The following is a 26,412-nucleotide window of genomic DNA, read 5'->3' as shown; positions in this document are numbered from 1 at the left end:
CCTTATACAGGGTCACAGAAAATGAACCCAAACTGAAGGGTCTCAAGAAGGACTGCCTCATTTACCTCAATCTCCATTGCTGAGAGTCCATCAGGTTTAATTTAAGCAAGTCTGGATGAGCCAGAAGACATTCTGGAGGTAGAAGCCCTTAGCGACTTGTTGGCAGAAAAGAGAAGAGAGGTGATGGGAAGAGCCCTCGTTCCAAAGGCATAACTTAAGCAAGACCAGCTTATGACCTCCTGATTCATGGCAAAGGGGGTAACTAGGTAGTGGTGCACATTTCCAGACTTGCCCAGCTCTGTTTTAAATCTGGGGACTAACAGGCTGTTGTGCTAGTCCCAAGACAAAACTAAGCCAATTTCCTACAAATCTGGAAAACAATATAGACCAGGAAGGAGCAGATAAGTATACGGGAGGGCATAAAAGGGAAACACTTCTAGAAAGAGCAGTTGCCTCTCATTTTTTCATTTCATTTCTTCTGAGTCAAGTTCTCTGGTTAGGATTCTCATTGAACCAGTGTAAGGACTTGACATTGACCTTGATTTTAGTGGTACTAAGAGAACTGAGAGTCCTAGCCCTACCACTCTGCAGAGCTGGTCATCTGTCTTTCTGCAGGGAAACAGACTTGACTGTGTGGTAAGCATTCATATTTATGTACGTGGGTCTCCTTGCCTTTGCTTTTAGCTCTGCTTCCTCCCCCCACACCCAAGCTGTGGGGCCCTCAGTCCTCCTGGCTCTACATCTGTTGTCTTTCTGTCTGTCTTTGCCTCCAAGGTCAGACGATTGGGATTTGCTGATTTTTAAATTTTTGTAAATATTTTGTAGGCTGCCTGCCCAGGAACACAAATGGCACAGGGAGTGCCAGTCCACTTTGGATACTCTTTTGTCCAATGTCCTTGGTAGATTAAGGGAGGGAGAGAAGGAGGCTAGCTGCTAGTTGTGTGATGCAAAGTTCATGGTTCATCTTTTGTTATCACCTTCCCCTCTTTTGGTTCCTCCTGGAGCGAGGCACTGAGGATAGCAGAATACAGAGGGCAAGAAATACCCATTGGGTAGGAGTAGCGTAGCTACAATGTGGCTATAACCATGATAGGACTGCAGAGCTATGATTCAAACCCAGGTTTCCTGACTCCAGCTACCGTGTTGCCATGTTAGGAGCTGTGCCACAAACATGTGTGGCTAGTGAGAGAAAATTCTTCCTGGGCCTCCGTTTCCTCTGCCATAAAGTAAAGAGAAAGAACCTTTGTTCTCCCAAGCCTCAGGCTTATAGTAAAGTCAAAGTTGGCTAGGAGTATGGAATAAGAGTTTTTCCTTTGGGTTGGAAAGAGGGAGTGAAATGAACAGTGGCCCCAGATCTGGTTGCCTAAGTTTCAGTGATGGCATTGCCCTTCACTGTTTCGTGGTGTTTGATGAATCACTGTAGGTTTCTGGGCCTCAGCATAAAAATAAGAAAGTGGCTTCAAGGGCACCGTGCAGTTCTGTGGCTCTCTGATCATTTTCCTTGTTTTGAACAGGCTATCTGATGCTGCAGAGAATTGGTCCCATTCAACTTTTCTTTGGTATGCTCATAATGACTGAGCCTCAAATGGTTTGCAACGAACAAGGAAAGACTAAACAGGCTCTTCTATTAACCTCTCCTACCAGTCTTGATCTTAGTAAGTACCCATATTCACCTCCTTGTTATTAACCAGAGAGAAAAGCTGTGCCTTGGCTCAATCTTATATCATAATGCAATTGCACTCCTCTAAACTTCCTAAATAAAAATGAGTGCCATTGTCTTCATTTATTGTCACCTGATGCTGTTCTTAGGAAGAGGTGAAAGACGTAGTCCAAGGCTTGGGATGTAAAATAGAAGCTCGACAATGATGAATATCCTATAATGCTGTGCTCCTAGTTAAATCTTTATATCATACAACCTGACTCTATGGCAAGTGTGCTGTGTACACGGTACTCTGCTTGGCATTAAGAAGGGGCCTATTTTATCAGGCAGATAAGACGCTTACTAGCTGGTGGTGAAATAAGCAAGTCTCCTTGAACATTGTAGCATCCTGTGTACTTGACCAGAACCTTGAGAATTGTTTCTTGTCACCTTCTCAAAACCTTTGAGGAGCTGGAACAGTGTCATCTTCATTTCTCAGATGTGGAAACTAAACATGTAGTACATGCAAAACAGCGTGCCTGTGGAAGTAAGAGCTTCAGAAAGAGTGTCAATTGCAAAGATGGCTAATAGTATGTGACATACAGATTCCAAATACAAAATGGTGCGCCATTGAAAGAGGAACATGGGGATGGTTTACTGTTAAGCTATCTTATTCTGCAAGAACTGGGGGATCACTAAAGTGTGAGCATTTACACAGTGGAATGAAAGCTTGCAGAACTGATGGGGACTGAACAGGATAAACAGAGTCAAGAAGGATTAGGACTTCTTCTGGGTATACCTATGGAGCCCGACTTAGGGTACCATAATAGAAGTGTACCAGGCTCCCTTTGAAGTTCTACACATAGTGTCTCGAATGAGCCAGTCCTGCTGAGCAGCTGATGGTTTTCTCAGCATCTGCCCTCACCGGAGGTGTTCTCTGAGCTCCAGGAGTTCTGCAGGCCACCCAGCCCCCAACGCTCTAGCTTCTTTCAGAAGCAGAGCTGGAGGGCTCATCTGGCACGATGTTCCTCTGCTAACAAGCACTCTCTTCTCTGGTAGCTCTTCTGCTGGAATAATTGAGCACAGCAGCATGCACATGTGATAATGTGCATGTACTTGCATGTGGGGAAAGTGGGGTCAGCTGCTGATAGCCTAGGGCGAGATGAGGTTTCTTTCTGCTTTCCAGTTACCTTGCTAACTGCTTCTTTCTCCAGATACTTGATTTGCTTCCTTCCCTTCTTTTATTTCCTGGTCCTTCTCACATTCCTGATTGGGGCTTCCCTGTGCCCCTAAGGCCACACTGTTCCAGAACCCTACCAGGGTAAATTGTAGGGCTCTCTCTGAAGTGGATGATGCCTCTGGGAAGTGGGATACATTCCTGAGTAAAGGACTAAAACTAACTCAAAAGGTAGAGGGCCCAGGAGGGGCATTTTAGTCCGGTGATGGACCTAGTGGTAAGGGATGTAGGCTTTAGAGGCAGAATAGTTAAGTGAACAATGTTTTATGTCCTCCTGGCTATATAACCTCATACAGCCTCAGTTACCTCTGCCTTTAAATTAGGAAATATAACAATATTTATATAGCTTTCCTTGGATTTAAGTAATTTGAGTCTGCCTTCTAAGGGTGAGGCTCAGGAGAATTTGTTTCTAAATTCCAAGCTCTAAGAGCTCCCATTAGACACATTCCTGCCCAGATGAAGGACCATGACAACTCCTAAAGGTTTCTGTCTGTGCATCAGAACCTCAGCTGCAACCCAGTGTGATCAGCATCGAAGCTGTGGGGATCTCTAAGAAGTGTTTTCTGGGCCAGCTCCAATACTGTCATTTTTTGAGGAACTTCTCTGCACAGAGCACATAATAGTCTCAATTGTGGAAGGGTCTGTAAGACTTACAGGAAAAAGCAGGGGGTGGTTTAAGGTAGGGAGGTGGTCATTGCCTGCAGGAAGTGAGAAGCTGTCTCTTTCCTCAGTAAGAACAAGCTCTATGACACTAGCTACCAGTATAGTTCAAACAAAGTAGTTGCTTTACTCAAGAGGTTTACCAGCCCAGAGCCTACGGGAATGCAAAAGCTTCAAATCAATGCTAACACCAATATAGAGAGAAGAGGAAAAACAGATAAGAGATCCAGGCCAACTTTGAGAAACTGAGAATTAAAAATAGCTGACCTTTTGTGTGTGTGTGTGTTGGGTGGGGAGAAATTGGGAAAGTATTGGGGACTAGAACTAGACGGCTTGCACAAAACATGTTTATGGCTGTAGTTATAGTGCAGTGGTGCAGCACTTGCCTAGTATGCAAGACACCTTAGGTTGGATCCTCAGCAGCACAACAAATGGCATGCTCCCATAGATGGCCAGTTACCCACCCACATACTGGCAACACTATGTGTTCTTTAAAAAGAGCACAGGAAGTTAAGAGAAAAGACTGATAGGAGGATGGGAGGTATAATAGGGGATAGGGATGATTTAATAAGTTACGTTTTTAAAACATAACGCTTAAATAAAAATTCTTAAGAGACAAGAAAATAAATATTTTACTCTCTTTCAGGAATGGATAGGCAAGTATGGATTCAATCTTTTGTACCACTGTCCACATTGGCCATGTAGCACCCTCAATTGATGATTCCCTTGCCACCAGAATTGCCCTCAAGCTCTGAGCCTGCACTAGTTGTAAGTTCTGCTCTTTGCAGAGTGCTTGGGGATGCCTTTCAGAATGTTCAGTGGCATTGTGTCGGCTGACACGTAAACAGTCCACAGCTGATCTCTGAGCAATGATGACAGCATGAAATTGAACACTGAGGGTAGAGAGGGAGCAATAGAGCCCTGGCCTATTCCACCCATAGGAGTCATCTCAGAGAACGTGGAGCTGACAGCCTAAGTCTAGAGAGAGACCAGATTTACCCCACAGAGCCTTCTAAGGAGGCAGGAACTGACTAAGTAGACTGTAGCTTTGCTTGTATCTTTTGTATTGATTGGAACATGAGGAGGATGGAACACTGAGCATCAACTAGGATGAGGTAAAGAAAGATACTGCTTAAAAGACACTAACCAGGGGGAAGCTGGGAAGGTGGTAATTGGGACAAGTGTATGCCAAGCCAATCACTTTGTTACCAGGGTTTGGGAAGGAACTACAGAAACTACTATTTTTTTTTATGAGACCTTGGTATTATTGAGCCTCACATAGTGTATCAGGGCTTCCCAGTAATGATAATTGTTGCTCTTCAAGTGAGCATCTGCTATGTGCTGGGCACTTTCTGCATACGATCTCATTCAGTCTTTCCACCAGCTCTGTGAGTTGGACATTAACATTTTCACTTTGAAATAGGACAACACAAATTCAGTAAATCACCCAGTATTACACAGTTGCTGTGCATTGAGATTTGAATATAGTTCTGTCTGACTTGAAATCTGGCGCTCACTATGCTACACTGCCATTCCTCAGAGTACATAAACACTTCAAAAGCTTTTCTCCCAGGAGAAACTACAGAAAAAAAAGTCTTGATTGCATTGGTCACAGTAGAACAGGATAAATATTGTAACAAGTAACACCCATTTAGTGGTTTAGTACAGTCTGTAGTGATTTCTGTTGGGGGATGGCCTGATGTATTTTAGTGCTAATTACTGCTTGTTGTCTCTGACCCACCTTTTGCTTAATAAAAAGCCATCCCACCTGAGCAGGGCAGAGGAGATAGGTAGGGCTGAGAGAGAGGAATTCTGGGAAGAAGACCGCCACCAGGAAGGAGGAGAGAGACCTAAAGTAAAGAGAGAAAGGCCGCCATGGGTTAGCTGGAGGAAAAGCACATGGCTGGAAAATCCAGCCCAGATAAAAAACATTAACAAGTATTTGGGCTTATGGATGGGAGGTAGCTTGATATAAGTTATTAGAAACAAATGATATGAGATTGAGACAGGGATCCCATGCCTGCCCTACTATGGGCAGTAGTTTAGAGGATAGATATCTGCCCTGCCCCAGGTTAACCAAGGCTATTTTAAAATATACCAAGTGTGTGTGTCTTGATTGCTTGCTAGCCGGGCCTACAGTTAATATAGATAATTTTAAAAACAATAGATTTCACAGCCTAGTCACAGTCCAGTGCTGCTTACAGAGGAAAGAGATGGGGTAGTGTGCTGGGCTTTAGTCTACACAGTCATTCTGGGCCCAGGCTCTTCCAATAGTATTGCTTGGACATGTTTGAGATCTTTGAGGTTCTTTACTGTGCACCCTGAATTCTGCCAACTGGTGAGACAAAATTTGGAGGAGGCATACCATGCCAGTTTCAACTCTGTTGTGGTGACAAACACTCTGAGCAGAAAACAACTTAGAAGTGGAAAGTTTTGGGATTTTTTTTGTTATGTTTTGTTTTGTTTGTTTACACCTTGGTCATAATCTGTCACTGAGGGAAATCAGAACAGGACTCCCAGCATGAACTTGAAGGCTATTCAACACAGCAGTGTTCCTTTAGCTAGGGCACTCAGAGCCAGGGAAGCAAGGCAGAGAGACCTTGGAGGAATGCTGCATGATGGCTTCCTCACACACCCACCTTAGTTAGCTTTTTCCAACATATAGATCAAATTCACTTCCCAGTCTTCCAGCTCTACCCTGCTTGTGACCCACCCACCACCAAAAGAAGAAGAAAACCAAGTCCAATTTGTATTGCCCATATATTCACCAGAGCATAGTCCAAGTCCCAGTGGCCATCCCCTTAAAGAAAACTGCCCTTCGCCACCCACACCACTGCCAGAAACCATCAGTTTTGGAGAGCTACACTTCAGCATCCTTATCACAATTTTTAAGAGTTCTCTTCAATGGCTTCCTGTCTGGGCTGTGATTTTGTTTTACTGGGGGATATACAGCCCAAAATCCTTTGGCCTACATTAGGCTGGGTCTTCCTATATCAATCGATCATCAATCAAGACTGTCCCCCATAACCATGCCCACAAGCCAGTCTGATCTGGGAAATACATGGATTGAGACCACCTTCTCAGGTGTGACTCTAGGCTGTGCCAAGTTGACAGTTCAAGGTAACCGGGACATACAGCCACTCTGCGGGCTGCACGGGATTGAAGTACCTCTACTCACATTCTGAAGACAAGCCAGCTGCACTTTGCAAGGGAGTCCAACCTTTCCCTATTCAGTGGAAATGTCATTCTCCAAACCTTTGGGAATATTTCCTCCCTCCAGTGATGGCCCTAATAAAATGTATCAGTGCTTTGGGGATGTTTTCATTGGTTTGTAATGGATAACTTCTTTCTTATTCATTATCTTGTTTGGAGGGCAGGTGGAGAGAGGTTCTTTTTTTCCCCCTCCCCTTCTTCTTTGAGACAGGATCTCACTACGCAACTCTGTACTGGAATGGTCTATGTAGACCAGGCTGGCCTTGAACTCACAGAGATCTACCTTTCTCTGTCTCCCAAGTGCTGGGACTAAAGGCAAGTATTAACATGTCCAACCTAGGTTCCTATTTTAAAATGTAATTAGTTCACAAGATGAAGCCAGCCAAAATCCCAGCATGGATGAAGGAGGGTCTCATGAGGCCCCACCCCTAGCTGAGAAGCTACTGACAACTGGATGTCTGCTGAGGAAGACCCATGTATCCGTAGGGATGCGAGCCCTACATACAGCAGCACTACCTGAATTCAGTGGCTATTGCTTTTTTTTTTAGTGACTGCAGCTGGGAGGGAAAGTGGTAGAAGGGATAGGAGAGGAGTTAGAGGGGATGGAATTTGGGGTTGGCGGATCAAAACACATTTGTATGCATTATGAATACTAAAGAAAAGCACTTAAAAATAATACAAACTACATAGTTGGGGCTGCTGGAGAAGGACAATGAAGAATTGTGTCTTTGTCAAGGTTGGAGCTTTCCACTGGAAGGAGCAGAAACCAGAATGGTGGCTGTATTTGGTGGCTGTGAGAGGAACAATAGACTAGTAGTCCAGATGGACAACGTCAGCCCTGCACTGGAATCTGTGAGGTGAAGTCTGGAGGGTAAAAGCTCTGGAACATGTGGATCATCCTGCCTATCCCATGCCTCTCCTCTGTCTATGGTGCTCTCTGATTGTTTAATAAAAAAAAAAGCCACGCCAAGGAACTGTCCTCGTCTATGGTCTTCTGAGGAGAGGATCCCTATAACCTCTCCATGTGAGAACTACCTAGCACAACCCCTGGCCTTTATGGGAAGGTCCTGATTGTGCTCATAGGGAGTCCACGGCAGCACTGTGTCACCTGAGTCCTAAGAAGGATCCCCTGTATCTGAAATAATTTGATCCAATGGTTCCCCTTCCAGACTCCAGACCGTAGCCTCTCTCCTAACACCTGGAAGCATGGGTGGCTGGGGCAGCTTCACTTCCCTTTTAATGTGATTCGTCCCCTGCTTACCTAGCCAATCCAAACTAAAGAAGGATCAAAATGAAGTGGATTTAATGAATGCAGCCTCTAGGCACCACCTCCCCATCCTCCTAGTGCACATATTAGATTGCTGCCCCTAAGGCTCTGCTGAACTCACTTTGTTCTCTCCCTGTGTTCCTCCCCAACCATGGAAGCTTTTGTGCACTGTAGTTATCCTAGGTCAGTGAGTCCTGACATGGCCAGGCTTCATGCCAGCATCAGCCAGCACATGCCCCCTCCCTCTCACCAAGAGCTTTCTTCAGTATTGCTATACTTGTTCCCAGTTGGGAAAGGCAGAAGAGAAAATGTTACCCATTGCAGGGAGTCTACAGTCAGTTCCTTAGAGCAGAAGTCATGTCTTCCACTGCTTCCTAAGTGTGGGTCCGCCCTCCCCACCCTACCCCCCCCCCGTTCTTGTGTCTCAAACAAAATGGGCAAGAGGCTGACAGCAGTGAGAACTCACTCCATCCTTGTTGCAAGACTAGCTGTAATTGTTCTCCATCAGCACTTACTAGACATTCTGCAGCAGGAGCGCTGGCCCCTCCCTTCAGTCTCCCTGGAAAGTCCTGTGCTGAGCTAGCAGCAGCCTCACCAAGGCTGCAGAGCTCCTAACCTCTATCAGCATGAGCCTCAAAGAGACCTGAAAATGAGAGAGAGCTCTCCCTGTTTTTGTACTCTGCAAATACAGTCACAATGAGTTTATTAACTGGGTGAAACCCCAGAAGAAATCAGGCCACATATCACAGTGCATCAGAAACCATAATACACATGTGAATGCATGTAAGCGTGGGCACGCACGCACACACGCACACACGCACGCACAAATACATGCACACACACCATTTCCTTTTGTGTACTTATTGGTTAGCATACAAAAATAGGTTTCATTGTGACATCTTTCTAATAAATATTATTGTTTTATTCTTACTTGTCCCCGCTGCCCTCCCTACCTATCCTCTCCCATTGCTCATCCCTGTCCATTCTCAAGGCCCTCCCTTTCACTTCTTAATGTCACATACATTCCATTACCCTCTTTTGTTTTTTCCTCTTCCTCCATTTAGTTCTCTTTCTCCCCTCTTATAGTTCTTTTTCAGTTTCTATGTCCTGAATATATATATATATATATTTGGAAAAGGAGGAAGGAGGTACTTCTTTGTTTGTTTGTTTGTTTTGGTTTTTCGAGACAGGGTTTCTCTGTGTAGCCTTGGCTGTCCTAGACTCCCTTTGTAGTCCAGGCTGGCCTCGAACTCACAGCGATCCCTGCCTCTGCCTCCCGAGTGCTGGAATTAAAGGTATGTGCCACCACCACCACCCCGGCAGGAGGTACTTTTTTTTTTTTAAATGCAGACTTTATCAGTATTATATATTCAAACCTTAATTCTGCATATGGAGAAAATATGCAACATTTGTGTTTTTACACTGACTTATTTTATTTAATATGTTCTGAAGTAGCCTACATTTCCTTCAGATGTTGTAATTTCATTTTTCCACTACTGAATATAATTCCATTGTGTATATATACCACGTTTTTGGCATATGAATACCTCACCTGGTTTCATATCTTGGATGTACATACAGGCACAATTTAATGACCTACTACTGTGATTGAGACTAATTTGAGCATTTAAAATTGCTAAGGATGGTCTTTTAAAAATATTTTTATTATTTAATTAAAGAAAACATATGGGTGCATATGGAACAGCTCAGGTACCCACAGAAGAAAGAAGGGTGTGATAATACTCAAGAATAGCAGTTACAGGAAGTGGTGAGCCACCTGATGTGAGTACTGGGACCTGAACTTGAGTCCTGGAAGAGCCATATGTGCTCTTAACCACCAAGCCGTCTTTCCAGCTCCTGGCAAGGCCAGGGATGTGTAATAAGAGCTTAAGAGGTAACTTGTCATAAAGTGGAATTTTCTTTCAAAGAACTGCCAGGAACATAATAGAATTTCTACTTATGTGTTTTTGTTTGTTTGGTTGGTTGGTTGGTTGGTTTTTCAAGACAGGGTAGACCAGGCTGACCTTGAACCCACAGAGATCTGCCTGCCTCTGCCTCCTGAGGGCTGGGTTTAAAGGCATGCACCACCACTGCCTGGCATACTTATGTGCCGTTTTAAGGGCAATGTTGCCAGTACAAAGAGAAAATCTTATATTAATGCATGAGTTTCTTACTTTATTTGCTGAATAGTTTGGAGAAGTGATTTAAATTTGGGGCCTCATTTTATTATCTATAAAATGGGAGCAATAAAAGTGAGATGATATATGTGTTATTCATTGCAACAAGGGAGTAGATTATACCTTATTAAATGGTGTTAGGACTGTCATAGGATTTGTCCTAATGTAATAGTGAGAAAGGCCTATGGAAGCTTTGCTCTAGATTGGATGCTTTCAAGAAGCAGGGTCTCAAAGCATGCCCCCCTCTTCTACCTCCCTCCTTGTGTATATCAGCACTTTATGTTTTTGTATGTATGCATGGATGTGCACGTGTGCACATGTGTATATGAAGGTCAGAGGTTGGCACCGGATGTCTTCCTAGATCACAGTCCATGTTATACATTTGTGTGTGTGTGTGTCTGTGTGTGTGTGTCTGTGTATCTGTGTTCCAGCACACACATGCATGTATGTATATGTGGTATGCACAGGTACATGAGTATGCTCACCCACACAGATGTGTATGGAGGCCAGCAGCTAAGGTGAGGATATCTTCTTCAATTGCTTTGATGCCTTAATCTCTGAGACAGGCGCTCTCGCTTGAACTGAAGCTGACAATTTTGTCTAGTGTGGCTGGTCAGTAAGCCTCAGGGATTCTCCTGTCTCTGTTCCATAGTGCTAGAGTTATATGCATGTATTACCATGCCTGGCTTTGCCTTTGGGGCAAACAGGTCTTCAGGTTTGCACAGAAAGCACTTTACCTACTGAAGCAACTCTCCAGACCTTAGCTTTTGAGACAGGGTTTCTTATTGAACCTAGAGCTTATTGATTCTGTTAGGCTGGCAGGCTGATGAGCTGAAGGAATCCTCCTGAATCCTCCATTCAGCAAGCAAGTATTTCTATAATAAGGCATTTTAGTAATAAATTGCTGTAAGGAGAAATATGAAAGCAAAAATAAAGGAGCAGCAGTTCATTTTAGTGAGGATAGTGGCAAGTTCAGTCATGTCTATGGTTTAAACATTGTTTGTATTTTGTCTGCATTCAGATCTGGTTGTACCATAGTCTCTTTCTTTCATGGTCCCAGACCATGGCTTTATCTGATGTTAACATTCTGTTGACTTTGCTTGGCAGGGGCCAACTGGGAGGACCAGGGCAGGTTCTCGGTTTAGGGGCTGTTTGTTTCATAGTTACTCGCTTTTTGCCAAGGACAAGCATGGTCAGACTGCTGGACCTGAATCAATCATAGACAGGCTTTCAGCACCACCAAGGTTTTGTTTAGAGAGCATGGCCTGTACTAAGAACATCGTTAGTTTCTTCTGTTCCGTATGCGGCAGGATGAGATGGTGAGCCCGCTCAGAAGACAGTGGGTATGTGGCAGCATTTGAAACTGGGCAGTTCGTAGTTTATTACTAGCAGTTTTCAGAAATGAAATGATTAGTGATTTTGTTTGCCTCCTAGCATATAGGCAATTACTTGTTACAACATAAGATTCCCTTGACTAGTTAAGATGAAATCCATGTTAGGGAGGATAATATGACTAGTCATAAAAAAATCATAGATTGTGAGTTGTTTAGAATAGTTTGTTATGCTTTTATAGTAGAATGCTAATTATGAGTAAATGTTATTAGGGGTCAGTGGTAATCATTTCTTTCAGTTGTGTTATTCTTGCTGTGAGATTGACAGCTTGTATGGTGGGCATGAAAAGGAAATTTGGCCTCCCTTTTGGGAGTTCTGAAAGAATCCCATGTGTGCCTCACTTTGGGGTAATTGGGCATTTTATATTATAATATAAAATTTGGTAATTTTATTTTTTAAGCTTTTAAAGTATTTTTTATTTTTTAATACGTGCATTACAGGAAACAAAACACAAGAATCCAAGAACTAAGCCACCCTGTCACAAGTAGCTCAGCTAGTGTGTCCTAGATTCTGCAACTTGTACATACACTTGGGTAATTGAGATTATATAGCATGTGCCATGCTTTCCCCCACATCGTGAATATTCGCCAACTAAAAACTCCACACTACATGAGCATTTTGATTCCCAAGAATACACCATGCCATCTCAATCTGTCAGACAAAATTGCAATCCTGTCTTCCTTGGCAAAAATTTCATAGAAGACAAAAATGGCAGCAGGCCTCTAGATAGACGTATTGGCAAAGTTACAATTTAAATTCCGCATTCTCTCAGTGCTCAGCTTACAAGGAAACACAAAGCAACAGCTTTCTTAAATTTATCATCAGATCTGTATGCTAACATATGAGGAAGAAAGGGTGTTCCCATCCAATAAGTGTATTCCTATGGAGTATCTGGAAGATGTGCCTGTGGCAGGGGCTCTCAGGATGCCAGTCAGTCTTTCTTTTTTTGGTTTTTCCAGACAGGGTTTCTCTGTAGCCTTGGCTGTTCTGGAACTCACTTTGTAGACCAGGCTGGCCTTGAACTCACATCAATCTCCCTGCCTTTGCCTCTGCTGGGATTAAAGGCTAAGATGTCAGTCTCAATACAGGGCTGCATGCAGGTCTTGCCCTGGGAGCTGCTCTCTGCCCCTCCACAGTCAGCCTAGCAACATGAATTAACTCACACAGTCCAGACATGGTTTAACAGTTCTATGTTTAAAAGGAACCTTTTCTGTCAATTCTACCATATCAACTATCCTTTTAACCATATGCTGTCCTTTAGAACATTTATAAACATGAGTGTTTTACCAGAAATGCACATACGACCTCCTGGATACAGCTGTAAACTGTCCTCTGGATGTGGGGGCTCTAGCAAAACCCCTTCCCTCAGCCATCCTCTTCTCTACACTACTCTCAGTGTGCAGATGCTAGGGAGAGGATTAACAAAGGCCAAGGCAAGAAAACAGCCCTCCTAACAGGCTAGCAGCTACTTCTGACATCCTTTGGGCACTGGGACTTACCCTCTAATGCCTGGCACCAATAACTGAATGCACACCATAACGATGGCTAGACAACCCGCGCCAGCCGGTACAGTGCCTTTTTCTGAGCACTATTCCTTCCCCCAGCTCACCTCCACCACCTGGTAACAGCATCTGCTCAAAGACCAAGTTTAACAATTCCATTTCCCCAGTGTAACCATCCATATGAGACACAAAACAGTCCTTGAAGGTGGTGTCAACCTCTATTTTTACCATGCTGTGCATTTTTTACGTATATGAATTAGTGAGAGCCGTTGCATTTGTGTGGAGGCTAAAAGATGACAGAATCCGTTTTCTCCTTCTAGCATGTGGATCCTGGAGATCAAACTCAGGTCCCAGTAGGTGGCAAGCGTCTTTGCAGGCTGAGCCACCCTACCAGTCTGTTATTCACATTTCCTTACTATTTGGAGACAAAGCATAGGTAGTCCTGGCTGGCCTGGAACCCAGAGATTCACCTGCCTCAGCCTAGAAGTTAAGGCATGCATTACCACACCAAAGTCTATTATGTACTTCAAAGATTAAAGACTAGATGTTTGCACTTTGGTTTCCCAGCATACGTTCAGTGCAGTGAATAAACTGCACACACCTAAGAAAGGCTATAGTCAGAAACTGCTACATGACCTTTGTTGCTGCCTCCCAGCACCTCCTCTAAGCCACTCAGCAAGTACAGACAGTACTGCTCAGGGGGCTCCTATAATTCCACTCCCAAAAGAATTTTAGCAAAAAAGATATTTACAAAGTGATATTTACTACAGCATGTCCAGTGAACGGCACAGATGTAACAAGAGTAATTTAAAAAATTACAAAAAGGACAAAACGTACTGTTCTACTAACTCTACTTTGTCACACACTGGCAACCTCTTTAACACCTGGAGTGACTAGATGTTGTAAATTAGGACTCCTTTGTCCTTTATATATACTATGTACACGGCAAAGCAAAACACGATGGTCTGTGGTTCCTCTTCCACCCATGGAGCACAGGGGCTCAGAGCTCTGCATTTCCTCCACACAAACACAATGTGGTCAACTCAGGAGAGGTTTATGTATTCCTCCCCAAACAATATTTCAGGTGAATCCCAACAAAAAACATATTTACATAATGGTTTACTACTAATTATAAAATATGTCAGGCACTTCAGAGCATCTAGAAAGATGTTTCAAAAAGATCTTGGCTTTTCAGACACACAAACACAGGGTGGGAGTAAGAAATGAGGAACAGAATGCATACACAATACAATAGTTAGAATTTAATAAAAAAGACGTCTTCTTCACGCGACCAGTCTGCCTGCAGACCTCTTCCTTCTGCTGGGTCTACTGAACAAAGAAGGACAAGTGTCGCTCCTGCGGTCTTTCTAGAGGCGGCCTAAACAATTCCATTTCAAAGTCACTTCTAGAAGACATGTCTATGATGTTTCTTGTTTTAAAGATGACTGAGTACACACGTGATTTCCTACCTCTACCCTGTGTCGCCAATCTCTACAGCTAGATGTCCAGATTCAGCCAAAAAGTCTCTAAGAGGGTCGGGAGAAAGGTTGAGAGCAGCTCTTTCACATTATATACACAGGCCTTCTACAGCGGCGGGTAAATCTTTACCAGCGTTTCCCACTGGCTACATGCTGCTGTGGCATCCCGACTTCTCTCAGGTGGAAGGAAGACCTACGGCCACTGAAATAAACTTTTATTTGCACACTTTACTTATATCTGATTGAAGAATTCTGCTTTCCTCAGATTATTTGATACTAAGTATTATGACAAAATTCTTTTAATAGTTGGACTTAATCCAAAGAGAAGCTTGGATAAACCTAATTATCTTTTTATTCATTCTTTTATAGTAGGGTAAAATGCTAAATCATTGTGTCACCTAAATGGCCACTTTAGAAAACCCATAGATAGCTTATGCATAGGAAATATTTTAATGATTTTATTATTCTGAAGTCAGGAAGAGGTACTAGTTACTTTTCTGTTGCTGTGAGACAATACCTTGACCAAAAGCAACTTAAAGAAGGGAAAGTTGACTTTGGCTTATGGTTCCAGATGGCTAGAATCCATAATGGTGGGGAAGGGGTGTCATGCTGGCAAGAGCAGAAAGCCACCTGCTTACAGTTTCGTCCACATCTGGGAAGCAGGGAGCTAACAGTGAGGTGAGGCTACAAACCATCAAAATCTGCCTCCAGTGATGCTCTTCTTCCAATAAGTCTCCACTTCCAAATGCTCCATAACCTCTCTCAAATAGTGCCACCAATAGTGGATCAAGTCTTCAAAGATGTGAGCCTACCAGGGACATTTCTCCCTCAAGCACTGCAGAGAAGTAAAATTAGGATTCTACAATAAGGGACAAGATATAAGTCCTATATACCTTAAGACAGATTTATAGCTAACATCAGCAAGTCATTCAGAGTGAACAATATCTACATGTGTATTAATTTTGGTTTACTAGTAAGGACTTTTTAAAATGACTTCAGGATCTGTAGAAAAGGTTCAGGAGGTAAAAGGACTACTCAACTATTAAAAACAAGGAAATCCTGAAATTTGTGGGCAAATAGATGGAACTAGAAATGATCATCCTGAGTGAGTTTACCCAGACCCAGAAAGACATGCATGGTGAGAAAGGCACCACAACTAAGCTGGGTATCAAATAGTTTAGTTACTGTTTGTAAATGTGACCCAAGTTGAAATTTTACTCTTTTGGCAATTTGTTCCTGTAAAATGTATAGGAAATGAATAATTTCAATACCTTTATATGTATGTATTTATATATACACAAATATATATAAGAAAAATAGGTTATAATCTTAAGGTTTTAGTTATGTTTGAATATAACTAATATTAAATGAAAATATTATTCATGTTAACTACATTGAAGGGCTTCAGTGAGACATCAAAGTTCCATTGAATGTGAACTTAGACACCGTCCCCCCCCTAAACATGTGGGCAGACTGTCATCTCAAAGAGGCAGATAGAAAGAATTTCAAGTGTGGTCACTGGTAGCTAGGGTTATAATAGCTATGAAAGATGTTTACTGTGCACATAACATTCTTTAACTGGGCACTTATTGATTACCCCAGTGATGGCCATTTCAGAGAGAAAGGGGAAACTTTTCCATTTCCTTCATGGCCCACTTCCAGTGAAAAGTGCAGGAGGGACTCCTCCTCCACCGTTTGGGGCTGATGTCTCCTCAGAGTCCACTGGCAAACTTCTGTCTGTCAGTGGCGTTACTATCTTTTCTCATAAATCGTGAATAAAAAGGACAGGCTGTCTCAGTGTCCTCCTTAAACCCTAAACATGAAACCCTTTGATCACTAAATGAAAGGTCTGGGTCTAAGGTAAGGATAGTTCAAGTGAGTATTGATCAACCCCCATTTGTATCAATGCCTCCCAGCCAGAGATCACTAGTAGTACATTTGTGCTTGACACAGCTGAATTTCTTGCTTCTTGGGAGTGAATGCACACAGTGGGTGACAGTAGGGTGTTTTCATTTGCCACAGTGCATGACAAAGCTGCCTTTAGCTTTAGCCACTCCACATGTATTCCTCATGATCTTTGACTGATGCTCATTGACACATGTGCATGTAAAAGCAAGCAGCCAGCAGCCAGGCTTCTGTGACCACTAACTAGATGGACCATGTCACTTGAGTTCTCTGATGCTGCTATTTCTTCTGTTAATTATACATAGGAATAGCACCCACCTTAGACTGCTGTGAGACCTTGAGACAAATTTGTCTGCAAAGCATACAAAGGTATGATCATTAGACCATATTTAAGATGGCATCTACATGGAACACCTCAGGAATATTGTGACCTAGTGACTCTGTAGGGATGGGATTTGTTGTTTACAGAGAGTTTTGCAGTGCTGGCTCTTGAAGCTGGCCAGAGAAAGAGGTTATAGCCTACAGCAGGTAAACTCTTTTCTCTCACAAAGAATCTCCCTACCTAGGAGCATCTTTCCCCCTACCATCTCTGATCTGTTTTTCTCTAGTTGCCTTTAATACATAATTTAGTATTTTCTGAAATACTTTTTCTACAGCATCTTCCTTGAGTAATGGATAAAATACTAGACTTGAAAGAGCTAGGGTTGAATTCTAGGTCTCCCAGGACTACTTCAGAAGCTTCACTTTGTTCATTGTGAAGTAGGTAAAGCAACCCTGCCTCATCTGTTGCTGGATCAATATTGATGATGATTGTGCCAGAGTGCTATAATAGAAACATGCTTATTTCCTCAGCTCACATCAAACTTTTGCTTAAGGAATTTCTTCCTTGGGGTATGGGAGTGCACGTCTGTAATTGCAGCACTTGGGGGAACTGAGGCAGAAAGATCTTAAGTCCCAGGCCAACTGTCAAAAGAAAAAAAAGGAGAGACTGTCTCAAAATAATGGGCGGAGGAATCTGGTGAAAAGGAGTGGAATATAGTACATATGGAGCTAAGATGTTATTCATCAAGAAGTGAGCATGGATTGGTGGTGATCCAGGGAAAAAACAAAAAAATGAGAGACAAGAGGGAGGAAAAGGAATGAATCCATAGATAGATATTGGAGTTTACAGAGAAAGTTCAAGTGACAATGAAATGTATAGTAATTGTAGTTTTTAATTGTTTATATTGTTATAACATATGCCTCCTCCACACTATAAACACTTTTAATATGTCAGTTACAAAAGCCTTCATACGAATGGGTTTTTTTTTTAAGATTTATTTATTTATTTATTTATTATGTATACAGTATTCTGTCTGCATATGTGCCTGCCCACCAAAAGAGGGCACCAGATCTCATAATAGATGGTTGTGAGCCAGCATGTGGTTGCTGGAAATTGAACTCAGGACCTTTGGAAGAGCAATCAGTGCTCTTAACCTCTGAGCCATCTCTCCAGCCCCTACAAATGGGTTTTTAAAAATTATAAGTCAGAGAACAATGTTCCTGATGGTTCTTGTCATCTGACAAAAAAATAAATAGAAGATGAGCTGTGGAATCTGAAAGTTTACTAGAAGCCCCAATCCTGAACCACATAGGATTCTGAGCCCTTAAGATTTCCAAGAAATCTCTACAGAAGACACTAAACATTCCTGTCAAGGGTAAAGGTGGGGACTTGGGCCAACTTTATTTGAGTTCTAAAAGACGGACTGATCCTGTACTTACTTCTGCTGAAGTGTTCATGTAAGCGCAGGGCCCAGCAGTCTCGCTCCTCTCTGTCAGTGGTATCTGGATCTCCATTTGGTTCAGCATTTCTAATAGCCTTTCCAAATGAAGTCCTAAGCTCTTTCTTGACAAGTGCTACATCTACAAACCATCCCATTTTTCTAGACTTCCTCCAGTGTCTGACAAAATGTTGGGTGCAAGCCAAGAATGGGGAGGGGGCAATGGGAGCAATGTCAGGATCTAAGAATTAACAAGAGTTGCCACTTACTGTGCTGTGCTGTGGCCTAAGCTGGAGTGGGTTCCTAAGATGGCGTGGGTTAGGAACCCAACTTGGTTAACCACAAAGCCTCAAGTCCCAAGCATTGTGTAGCCTATCTCAGTGACCATCTCCATTTCTCTTACCCCAGATGAGCTTTCCCTAGATTAGTGTAGGACTGAGAGGCCCAGGGCAGGGCCATCAGGTGAAGGAACTGGGGCTGGAACTTAGAGTAGAGCATCTGTCTATAGGGAACTGTGTTTTTTGTTGGATGCTTCCTTAGCAACTCTCCAGCTGACTGCCCTGACATGTAGGATTGCCAGATTAGCAAATCAAAAGATAACCAGTTACATTTGACTTTTGGATAAACAATGGGCTTTTTAAAATGTGCACATGTTCCATCCAGCAGTTAGGACACACATATTAAACAATCATTCAGTTTATGTGGAATACAAATCCAATTGTGCATTGTGCATTTAATCTGTCAAGCCTGTTCTGTCTGGATATAATGTTTAAAGAGTGGAGCGATGGGGACTTTGGAGATGTCCCATATAGTAGCCTTAGCACAGGGATCCTTGTAACCTGTGAAGACTGGCAACTCTTGAGACATCCGCGTCAAAAGCAGAGTTTGGGTAGTTCTCCTGCACTGGTGGAGGCTAACAAACCTGTCTCAGGTTCCTCAGGATGTAACTAGTTTTCACAGTGAGAGACCTGCATCTTGGGAAATAGTTTTCTTGCTGACAAATTGGCCCCTGGTGATGGGTTTAAACTTAGAAGAGCTGGAGACTTTGGGGGAAAAATGAATTGTGAAACTGCTAAGTGAGTGCCAAGACTTTTCAGTATTTCTACCAAGCACATTTCCTAATTGTTTTAAAGATAGGAAGTTGGGGGGAGGGCCTCTAGGAGTCCTGGATCTGAAAGTGTTGGTGCCAGAGGCCACGAAAGTCCAGCCTCTGCTACTTGTTGTTTATCAAGCGATTCCTGAGTAATATAATAATAATAGAAATACAGGGTAGTGGTGGTACATGCCTTTAATCCCAGAAGCATCCAGGAGACAGAAGTTGGCAGATCTCTGTGAGTTCAAGTCCACCCTGGTGTATAGAGTGGGTTCTAGGACAGCCAGAACACAGAGAAATCTGCCTTGAAACAAACAAAAATATAACAATAGAAAGAAGATGTATCGTGAGATCTGAAGTTAGTAACCATATGAGGTCACCCCTATTATGTAGGCTCAGTTTTCTTAACCAATATATTTTATTATGAACTTATTAACCAAGCATATGTCCCTTATAACCCGACTAACCAATAGGAAAAGAGGATTAAAGAATAACAAAACCGTAAGGATATCAGTTCTGAGGAATGATTCTCCTGGCGTAATCAGCAGGATTTCTTCTGCTGGAACCTGGAGTAACCAGAACCCAGAACCTCAGCAGGAGCCTGGAGCCCCAAAGCCTTCCCTCAAGTGGTTCTCTCTAGGAGCTTCTTGAAGTAGAGCAATGAACAGCCAAAACTATCCCAAGTCTCCAAAGGCCCCACCTCCAGTTTTGGGCTCATTTATATATCTCCTCCCACAGTTTGTTCATGGGGTCTTTTCAGCTGGCAACAATCAAGCTCCTGCTGAGGTGGTTTGTCTTCTAGTGGATTAACCTCACCTGTTCTCACAAGACCGTTCCGATCCCACACTTGGGGTCATAGCAAAAACACTTTTATCTCTACTTCACCCCTATGATTATATCTTCTTAGGAATAAAAAGCAAAGACTAAGAGGCTCAACCATTGCCTACTGTCCTAGAGTAGATAAGCTAGCCCTGGCAGGGCTTACTAACCAAAACTATGGATGGTATGAAGGAAAGGTGCTGGAATTATGTTTGGTTTGTGTAAAAATACTGAACCAAGAGCTTCACTATGCTTGACAAGCAGTTGGTCGCTGTGCTCCATCTTCAGCTCCAGAATCTAGGTTTGGAATCACTAGACTCTACCTCTGACCCTGTGGAAGGCCACTTGCTATCTCGCTCAAATCTCCAATGCTCCCATTCAAAGATCTTTGTCTTTGTCCAGTTATCATGGAGAGAGGATGACTGTTAGCCCAACAAGAAAAGACAGTTTCTCCAAGTACAGCAAGATCCAGTCCTACTGCCATCTCTCTTATTCTTCTTTTTATGGAAATTTGAGGACAATAGAACAGCTCCTAACCCCAAGATGGGGTACTTTAGGCTTAGGTCTGGTGGCTCTTCCTTAATCGATCCCTCTAAGGTGCATGTCATGTTGCTGGAACTCAGGGCAGACCCTCTAAGGTCTCTTAAGCAATGTACTGAATAGACTTTATAGGACCAGGCCACAGTCAAAGTGCATTCTGGTAAGGTTTTGTTTGTGTGTTTTTTTTTTTCTGATAGTTGAGCTTCAGGCATGCAAGAGACGCTACAGGGAACTGCTACCATTGTACTCTTTGAAATCCTTCCAACCCTTCTGGATTCAGTCTGTGGAAAAGATTGCAATGCCTTCCAAATTCTGAAGGATTTTAAAAGGGTAACCCAAGGAGTAGGTAAGGCCCCCTTTGGCGAGTCCTCCAAGAGGAACACTTCTTAGACTTTGCAGTTTTTGACAATTGCACTTTTAAAAAAGAAAACATTTTCCCTTGAGGCTCAGAATGCACACGACCTCAAAAGCTAGGCCAGCAGAGAGCATATATTAGCACCTCCTGATTCAGGGGCTGGCCATCAACTCAGCAGGCCCATGAGGTGAGTTCAGCTCCGGGGCCCAGGGCCCCTCATCTTCTGCCTGGTTTCACAAAGAAAAGCCGACAGGAGTGAAGTTCTTTGAGCAGCAGTCGTTGGGAGAGTGGGAGAGCTCAACATAGGCCAAAGTCTGCCCCGTCCTACCTGGAGACAGAGGCGTTCTTGTCTTTCCCTGTGCCAGCTTATAACTGTCACTTAGGTACCAGCTTCTGGGCAAATCAGCTCCTCGGACAGCTGGGGCATGAGAGGGGGACAGGAAAGAAAGGGCTGTCTGTGGGGGCCCACTTGCCCTGAGCTCCAGCAGCGTGACATGCACTTACCTGAGGCATTTAGCTCTCAGCAGGGAGTACTGTGCTGCCTGCAGTTTCCCCTGCTTCTTAGTTCTGTCTGTTGGCCTAGTTTCCTAGAACAGGTACCTTAGCTTCAAAATTAGGCGGTCTGCTCCTTAGCACCTCAACTTGAAGTTGTAGGGTCACAGCTTGGAGTGATCCTTCAGCTGGCTATGCAGCCAGATGCTTGCCTTTGTTTCTCTGAAAGGCCCAACAAATTCTATTATTGCCTTCACTGTACCTGGACAGGTAGGCTGATCTCTGTAAAGACTGCCCAGGGCAGCCGGGCGGTGGTGGCACACGCCTTTAATCCCAGCACTTGGGAGGCAGAGGCAGGTGGATCGCTGTGAGTTTGAGACCAGCCTGGTCTACAAAGCGAGTCCAGGACAGCCAAGGCTACACAGAGAGACCTGTCTGGAAAAACAAAAACAACAACAACAAAGAGACTGCCCAGGGCTGTGGGATCAAGAGGATGTCTAGGCAACTGCTAGAGGTGATCCTTCAAGGGCCATGTGCAGCCTTCAGGGCTGGTGGGACCCGTAGCGTGGCAGACAGGCTCTGTGCCTCTGCCAGGGTACTTCCTGGGTGAAGGGCTTTTTGGACAGTATGTGTGCATACTTTCTGCCACAGGAAGCAGAGCTAGGGCAGCCATTCCTTTCCCAAGCAGCTGTACCCTAATAGTGTTTTCTGAGACCTCCTACTCACAATAGCATCCTTATCGGCTGTGTATCAGTATATGGGTGTGGGCAGGGGGAATGATAAGTGGGACAGTGGAGGCCAGCCAAACCATTGTGCTGTGGGCTACCTGAAATCAGTGGGAAAGACTTGAGTGATGGATGGACTGCTGTATGAAGGAGTTTTCAGAGGAAAATTTTAATAAGGTAGCCTGGAAATACATCTAATTACCAACTAGTGCCGGGCTAAAGAGCATAGAGCTAATGATCCTAGAAACCTGCAAGAAGAACATTATGACGAGCAGATCTGGGCCCAGGGGTTCTGCTCAAACTATGGCACCAGCCAAGGACAATACATGCAGTAAACATGGGACCCCGACCCAGATCTAGCCAATGGACAGGACATTCTCCACAGTTGAGTGGAGAGTGGGGTCTGACTTTCACCACGTCCCCTGGATGGGGAGGCCTGGTGGCACTCAGAGGAAGGATAGCAGGCTACCAAGAAGAGACTTGATACCCTATGAGCATATACAGGGGTGGAGGTCCCCCTCAGTCACAGACATAGGGGAGAGGAGAAAGGGAAAAATGGGAGGGAGGGAGGAATGGGAGGATACAAGGGATGGGATAACCATTGAGATGTAATATGAATAAATCAATAAAATATTTTTTAAAAGAGCATAGAGTTAAAAAGGCTTCCTGTTATCTCCAAATCCCCACCCCTTTCTCCAAAGCAGCCACACTTTACCAGGCTAGGGCACCCTTCCAGAAATAGACATCCCCCTTGGGAATGGTCTCCTTTTTGTTTCTGGCTTAGTCTGATTTTTAACTGTAACGACTCTTCCTTTTCTGACTTCATATTTGAATCATACACAAAGTAGAGAAAACAGCAGATTAAACCTTCGTGTTCTCTTGCAGTTGTAGTAATTATCAAAATTGGGCAGATACTAGTTCACTGAATCTTGTTACTACATTTTTTCAGCATGGGAAAATCTCAGGGCTTGTGACATTTGGCCATAAAATTTTCTAAAGTAAAGAGTCTTTAAGAAGCAGCCTCACAGCTGGAGATGCAGCTTAGGAGTCAGCCTAGAAGACTGAGGCTTGGAGTTGGATCTCTAGCCACGTACTCACAGTCAGTCCTGGTGTTACGCTCACATCTGACAAGCCCGCCAACCTTCTCTGCTGGCACATGCTCTCCTCTGACTCCCGCTTATCTCAAATCCAACTAGTTAGATTAAAAAAAAACCACTGCTTTCTGAACATTCACTCCATGCTTTGCTTTCAGGCATATGAAGGGTTAGAAGCTTGGGCCACAGCAGCCCGAGAAGCCTGCCCATCCTCCCCTTGGCTAGTCTTGCTGAAGGAAGAGGCTCTGTATTCAAGCATTCTTTCAGAGCAAAACAATTGCACCAGCAAGTTCCAAGCAGTGAATCTGGACAGAGGTATTTTCTAAAGGTAGTTTTGTCTTTTGCCTATTAGGTGGCCCTGGGGAACCTGCTTCTCTGTACCCTGTTACTCAAGTGGAAAAACCAAAATGTGTCCCCCTAGAGTTAGGTGAACACTGACAACAACAGAAATAATGTTATTTCTGCTGTTGCTAGAGCTCACATATATGCCCCCTCTCTATAGGGGCTCCCCTAGCGAAGCCAGCCAAGTTTTTAGGATTCTAAGTGGGTTACATGGACAGCTGGTTGCTCCACAGTGCTACTGGCTATTTGGCATTCCTTGGGTGCTTTTTTCCTGAGTTTATTTGTCTGAATGTTTTGGCTTTTAAGCTCTTTTCTTTAATCTATCCCAAGCCATTAGCATCTGTCTCTGATAAATAGACACAGTTTACCAGTCATCCCTGTGTCCATCCTTGCATTACTCTTTAAATTACCAGAAGAGTAGCACCCTCTACCTCCCCCGCCCCGCAACACACACTGTGCCTGATCAAAGAATGCAACATCTCTGGCCCTCAGCCTTCAGTTCTCTTGGCCAGAAAGGCATGGCCAAGCCAATCGGCACAAAGTTGGGTGTGGAAAGTCCTATCGGCAAATACACAGGACTTTACACATTGCCTGCCACTCTGCCAGCCTTCTGGGTCAGGACTGGAAACAACTGTAAAACCAGCCACTCGTTTTTCCCAATTTGGCATGTGATGACATGGTCTTGGGTGGGACAAGAGAAACATCAGCTCCAGATCCTCAAATACCACCAGTTGAGCCTGGGAACTCATTGGTACTGTGCCTTCCCTGTTTCCTTTTTCATCTTCTAAGTGGACATGAAGCACTGAATCGCCAGATTAGGTACCTGTGTGCTTTGCTAGTTTTTATGGAGAAAGTCATTGTATTTTTCTGGATGTCCGAGTTTAGTGGAGCAAAGAAAACATGCTTTCTGGCCTTCAAGGTTCTGGTGTTATGGGATGATAAGAGGAGAGAATGGAGGTAATATCCAAATGTTTTATAGTTAATGAAGACAGTTGCACAACTAAATTAAGCTATGATCAAGGGGGCTCAGATTCTCTGGTGGTCCTACTGAAAGTGCTTGAGGCACACTTCTCTAGTGTAATACAATCCTGCTTTGTTCTTCCTCACAGGCCTCCAAAGCAGGGAGCAGAGTGGAACCATGAAGGCTGTTGGTGCCCTCTGGAGGAATTTTTGGGCATTGCAGAAGCCCCGCTGGAATGGAGAGCATTTTGTTCAGCACACTTAGGAGACCCAATAAAAACAGAATTACAAACACGGGTAGGGTGGATGGAGTTTTATGGGGTCGGGGGGCTTCTTGAAGACCTGAAAGAAGTCCTCTAAGGACTGTAGGGAGAGTGTAGAAGAAGGATGCAGAGGGAGTGTGCAGACAGACTGTCAGATGGACAGAGCAAGTGCAATACATTAGACCAAGGCAACTGGGAACCTCAGGGCACCAGGGAGAGTGTGATGTAATCACCTGGCTGAGCACCTTTCCTACCCATTGGCATAAGAGCAATGCAAAAAACAGGACGATCTTCCCCGCTAGTGAGGCGTGAGAAAGGGAAGAAGGTAGAGAGGCAGGGACAAGAGAAAGAGAACAGAGATAACATAAAGCGTAAGACAATAGAGATCATGGAAAGGAGAAAGGAGGCCTCAGGAGACCGTGGTAGACAAGTTGGCTGGCGTCTGGGAGTTTACTGGGGAATTATTTTCTCCTGAGTAGTATAGACAGTCCTAGAGATATAGTTAAGAATGGATGAGATACATAAGAAAACTCAGTCCAAGCAACTTTCCCTGTCCACACATCTGCCTTGGCCATTTGAGCCGTAAGGATCATCTTTCTCATGCCCTGCATCGGAATGCCCAAAGTTTAGGGACAGTTCTTTTTGCCATCACACCCCTTCTCCAGGACCATCAGTATAAGGAAGATCCTACAGCTGCACTTCTATGGCAGGCAGAGTCTGTGTCTGGGGGGGGGGGGGCAGGCCTGGGAAAGGCATGGGTCTTATGACCCTCAACCATCAGTCATGGCCTTAGTCCTGTCTGCCCTGGGAAGCTACTACTTTCCTGTTCTGCAAGACACAGGTACAAGGACTTATATAAGAGCAAATGATTTATTCTAGGACCAGCCTCATACACTACAATTCTGGACGCCAGTGGAATCAGCTGGAAACATGTGGGAGATCACAATCCCAAGAGAAGTCCATAACACAGTATCTGTTCTCTTCTTCCACAGAAAAGTTTAGGTTCTGCTCAGTTTCCCCCTTCTGTTGTCTTTTACCTCAAGACAAAGAACCACAGGACAAGCTCAGGAGGACATATCTCCCTTTTTAGGAGTATAGAGATGACAGGCTCTGCTCTTCTTATAGACCAACCTTCCTTAGAGTCACTCAGGAGTTGGGTCTTGCTTCTACATCAAGAGGACTATGACTGTCACAGGGTTCTGAGGATTGACAAAGAACCCATGTAAGTGCTCCTTAAACTTTACCTGTTCTAGAAAGTTCTAGAACACTTGCCCTAGCTAACATCACCTTTTATATTAGGCACTCAGGTCCCTTCACAGACTTCAGAAATCACTCTTACCAGTATAGATATTTCATATATTACTCCCCTGTTTTTACTGCATGACCAGTGTTTTCATAGACTTTTCTCTGAGACAAGAATCTATTTTCTTTCTCTCCTGACCTCTGAGTGCTGCACCCCTAAATGCTCCTTGCTTCTCTAGTGTCATCTTCACTTTCTG

At 43.8% G+C, this 26,412-nt stretch overlaps 1 protein-coding gene across 2 annotated transcripts in view; it reads left to right on the top strand.

Moving 5' to 3' along the window:
- LOC311602347 (uncharacterized protein) overlaps window positions 1-26,027 on the top strand; it is a 70,625-nt gene extending 44,598 nt beyond the window's left edge. Inside the window, exons 9-13 of one of the 2 annotated variants that reach the window (XM_084790287.1) lie at window positions 1,515-1,655; window positions 7,486-7,601; window positions 23,507-23,663; window positions 24,800-24,947; window positions 25,906-26,027. In XM_084790287.1, the coding sequence (XP_084646413.1) occupies window positions 1,515-1,655; window positions 7,486-7,601; window positions 23,507-23,663; window positions 24,800-24,915 (530 nt within the window). In that variant the 3' untranslated portion in view covers window positions 24,916-24,947; window positions 25,906-26,027. Of the gene's footprint in view, window positions 1-1,514; window positions 1,656-7,485; window positions 7,602-23,506; window positions 23,677-24,799; window positions 24,948-25,905 lie in introns of those variants that run through there. The other variant, XM_084790288.1, reaches the window with a different exon arrangement.
- Window positions 26,028-26,412: the final 385 nt, after the last annotated feature.

This window comes from Acomys minous (assembly GCF_964271855.1).
Source record: "Acomys minous genome assembly, chromosome: 7".
Lineage (NCBI taxonomy): Eukaryota > Metazoa > Chordata > Mammalia > Rodentia > Muridae > Acomys > Acomys minous.
Note: the sequence above shows the minus strand (reverse complement) of the source record. Positions and strands in the feature narration are given on the sequence as shown.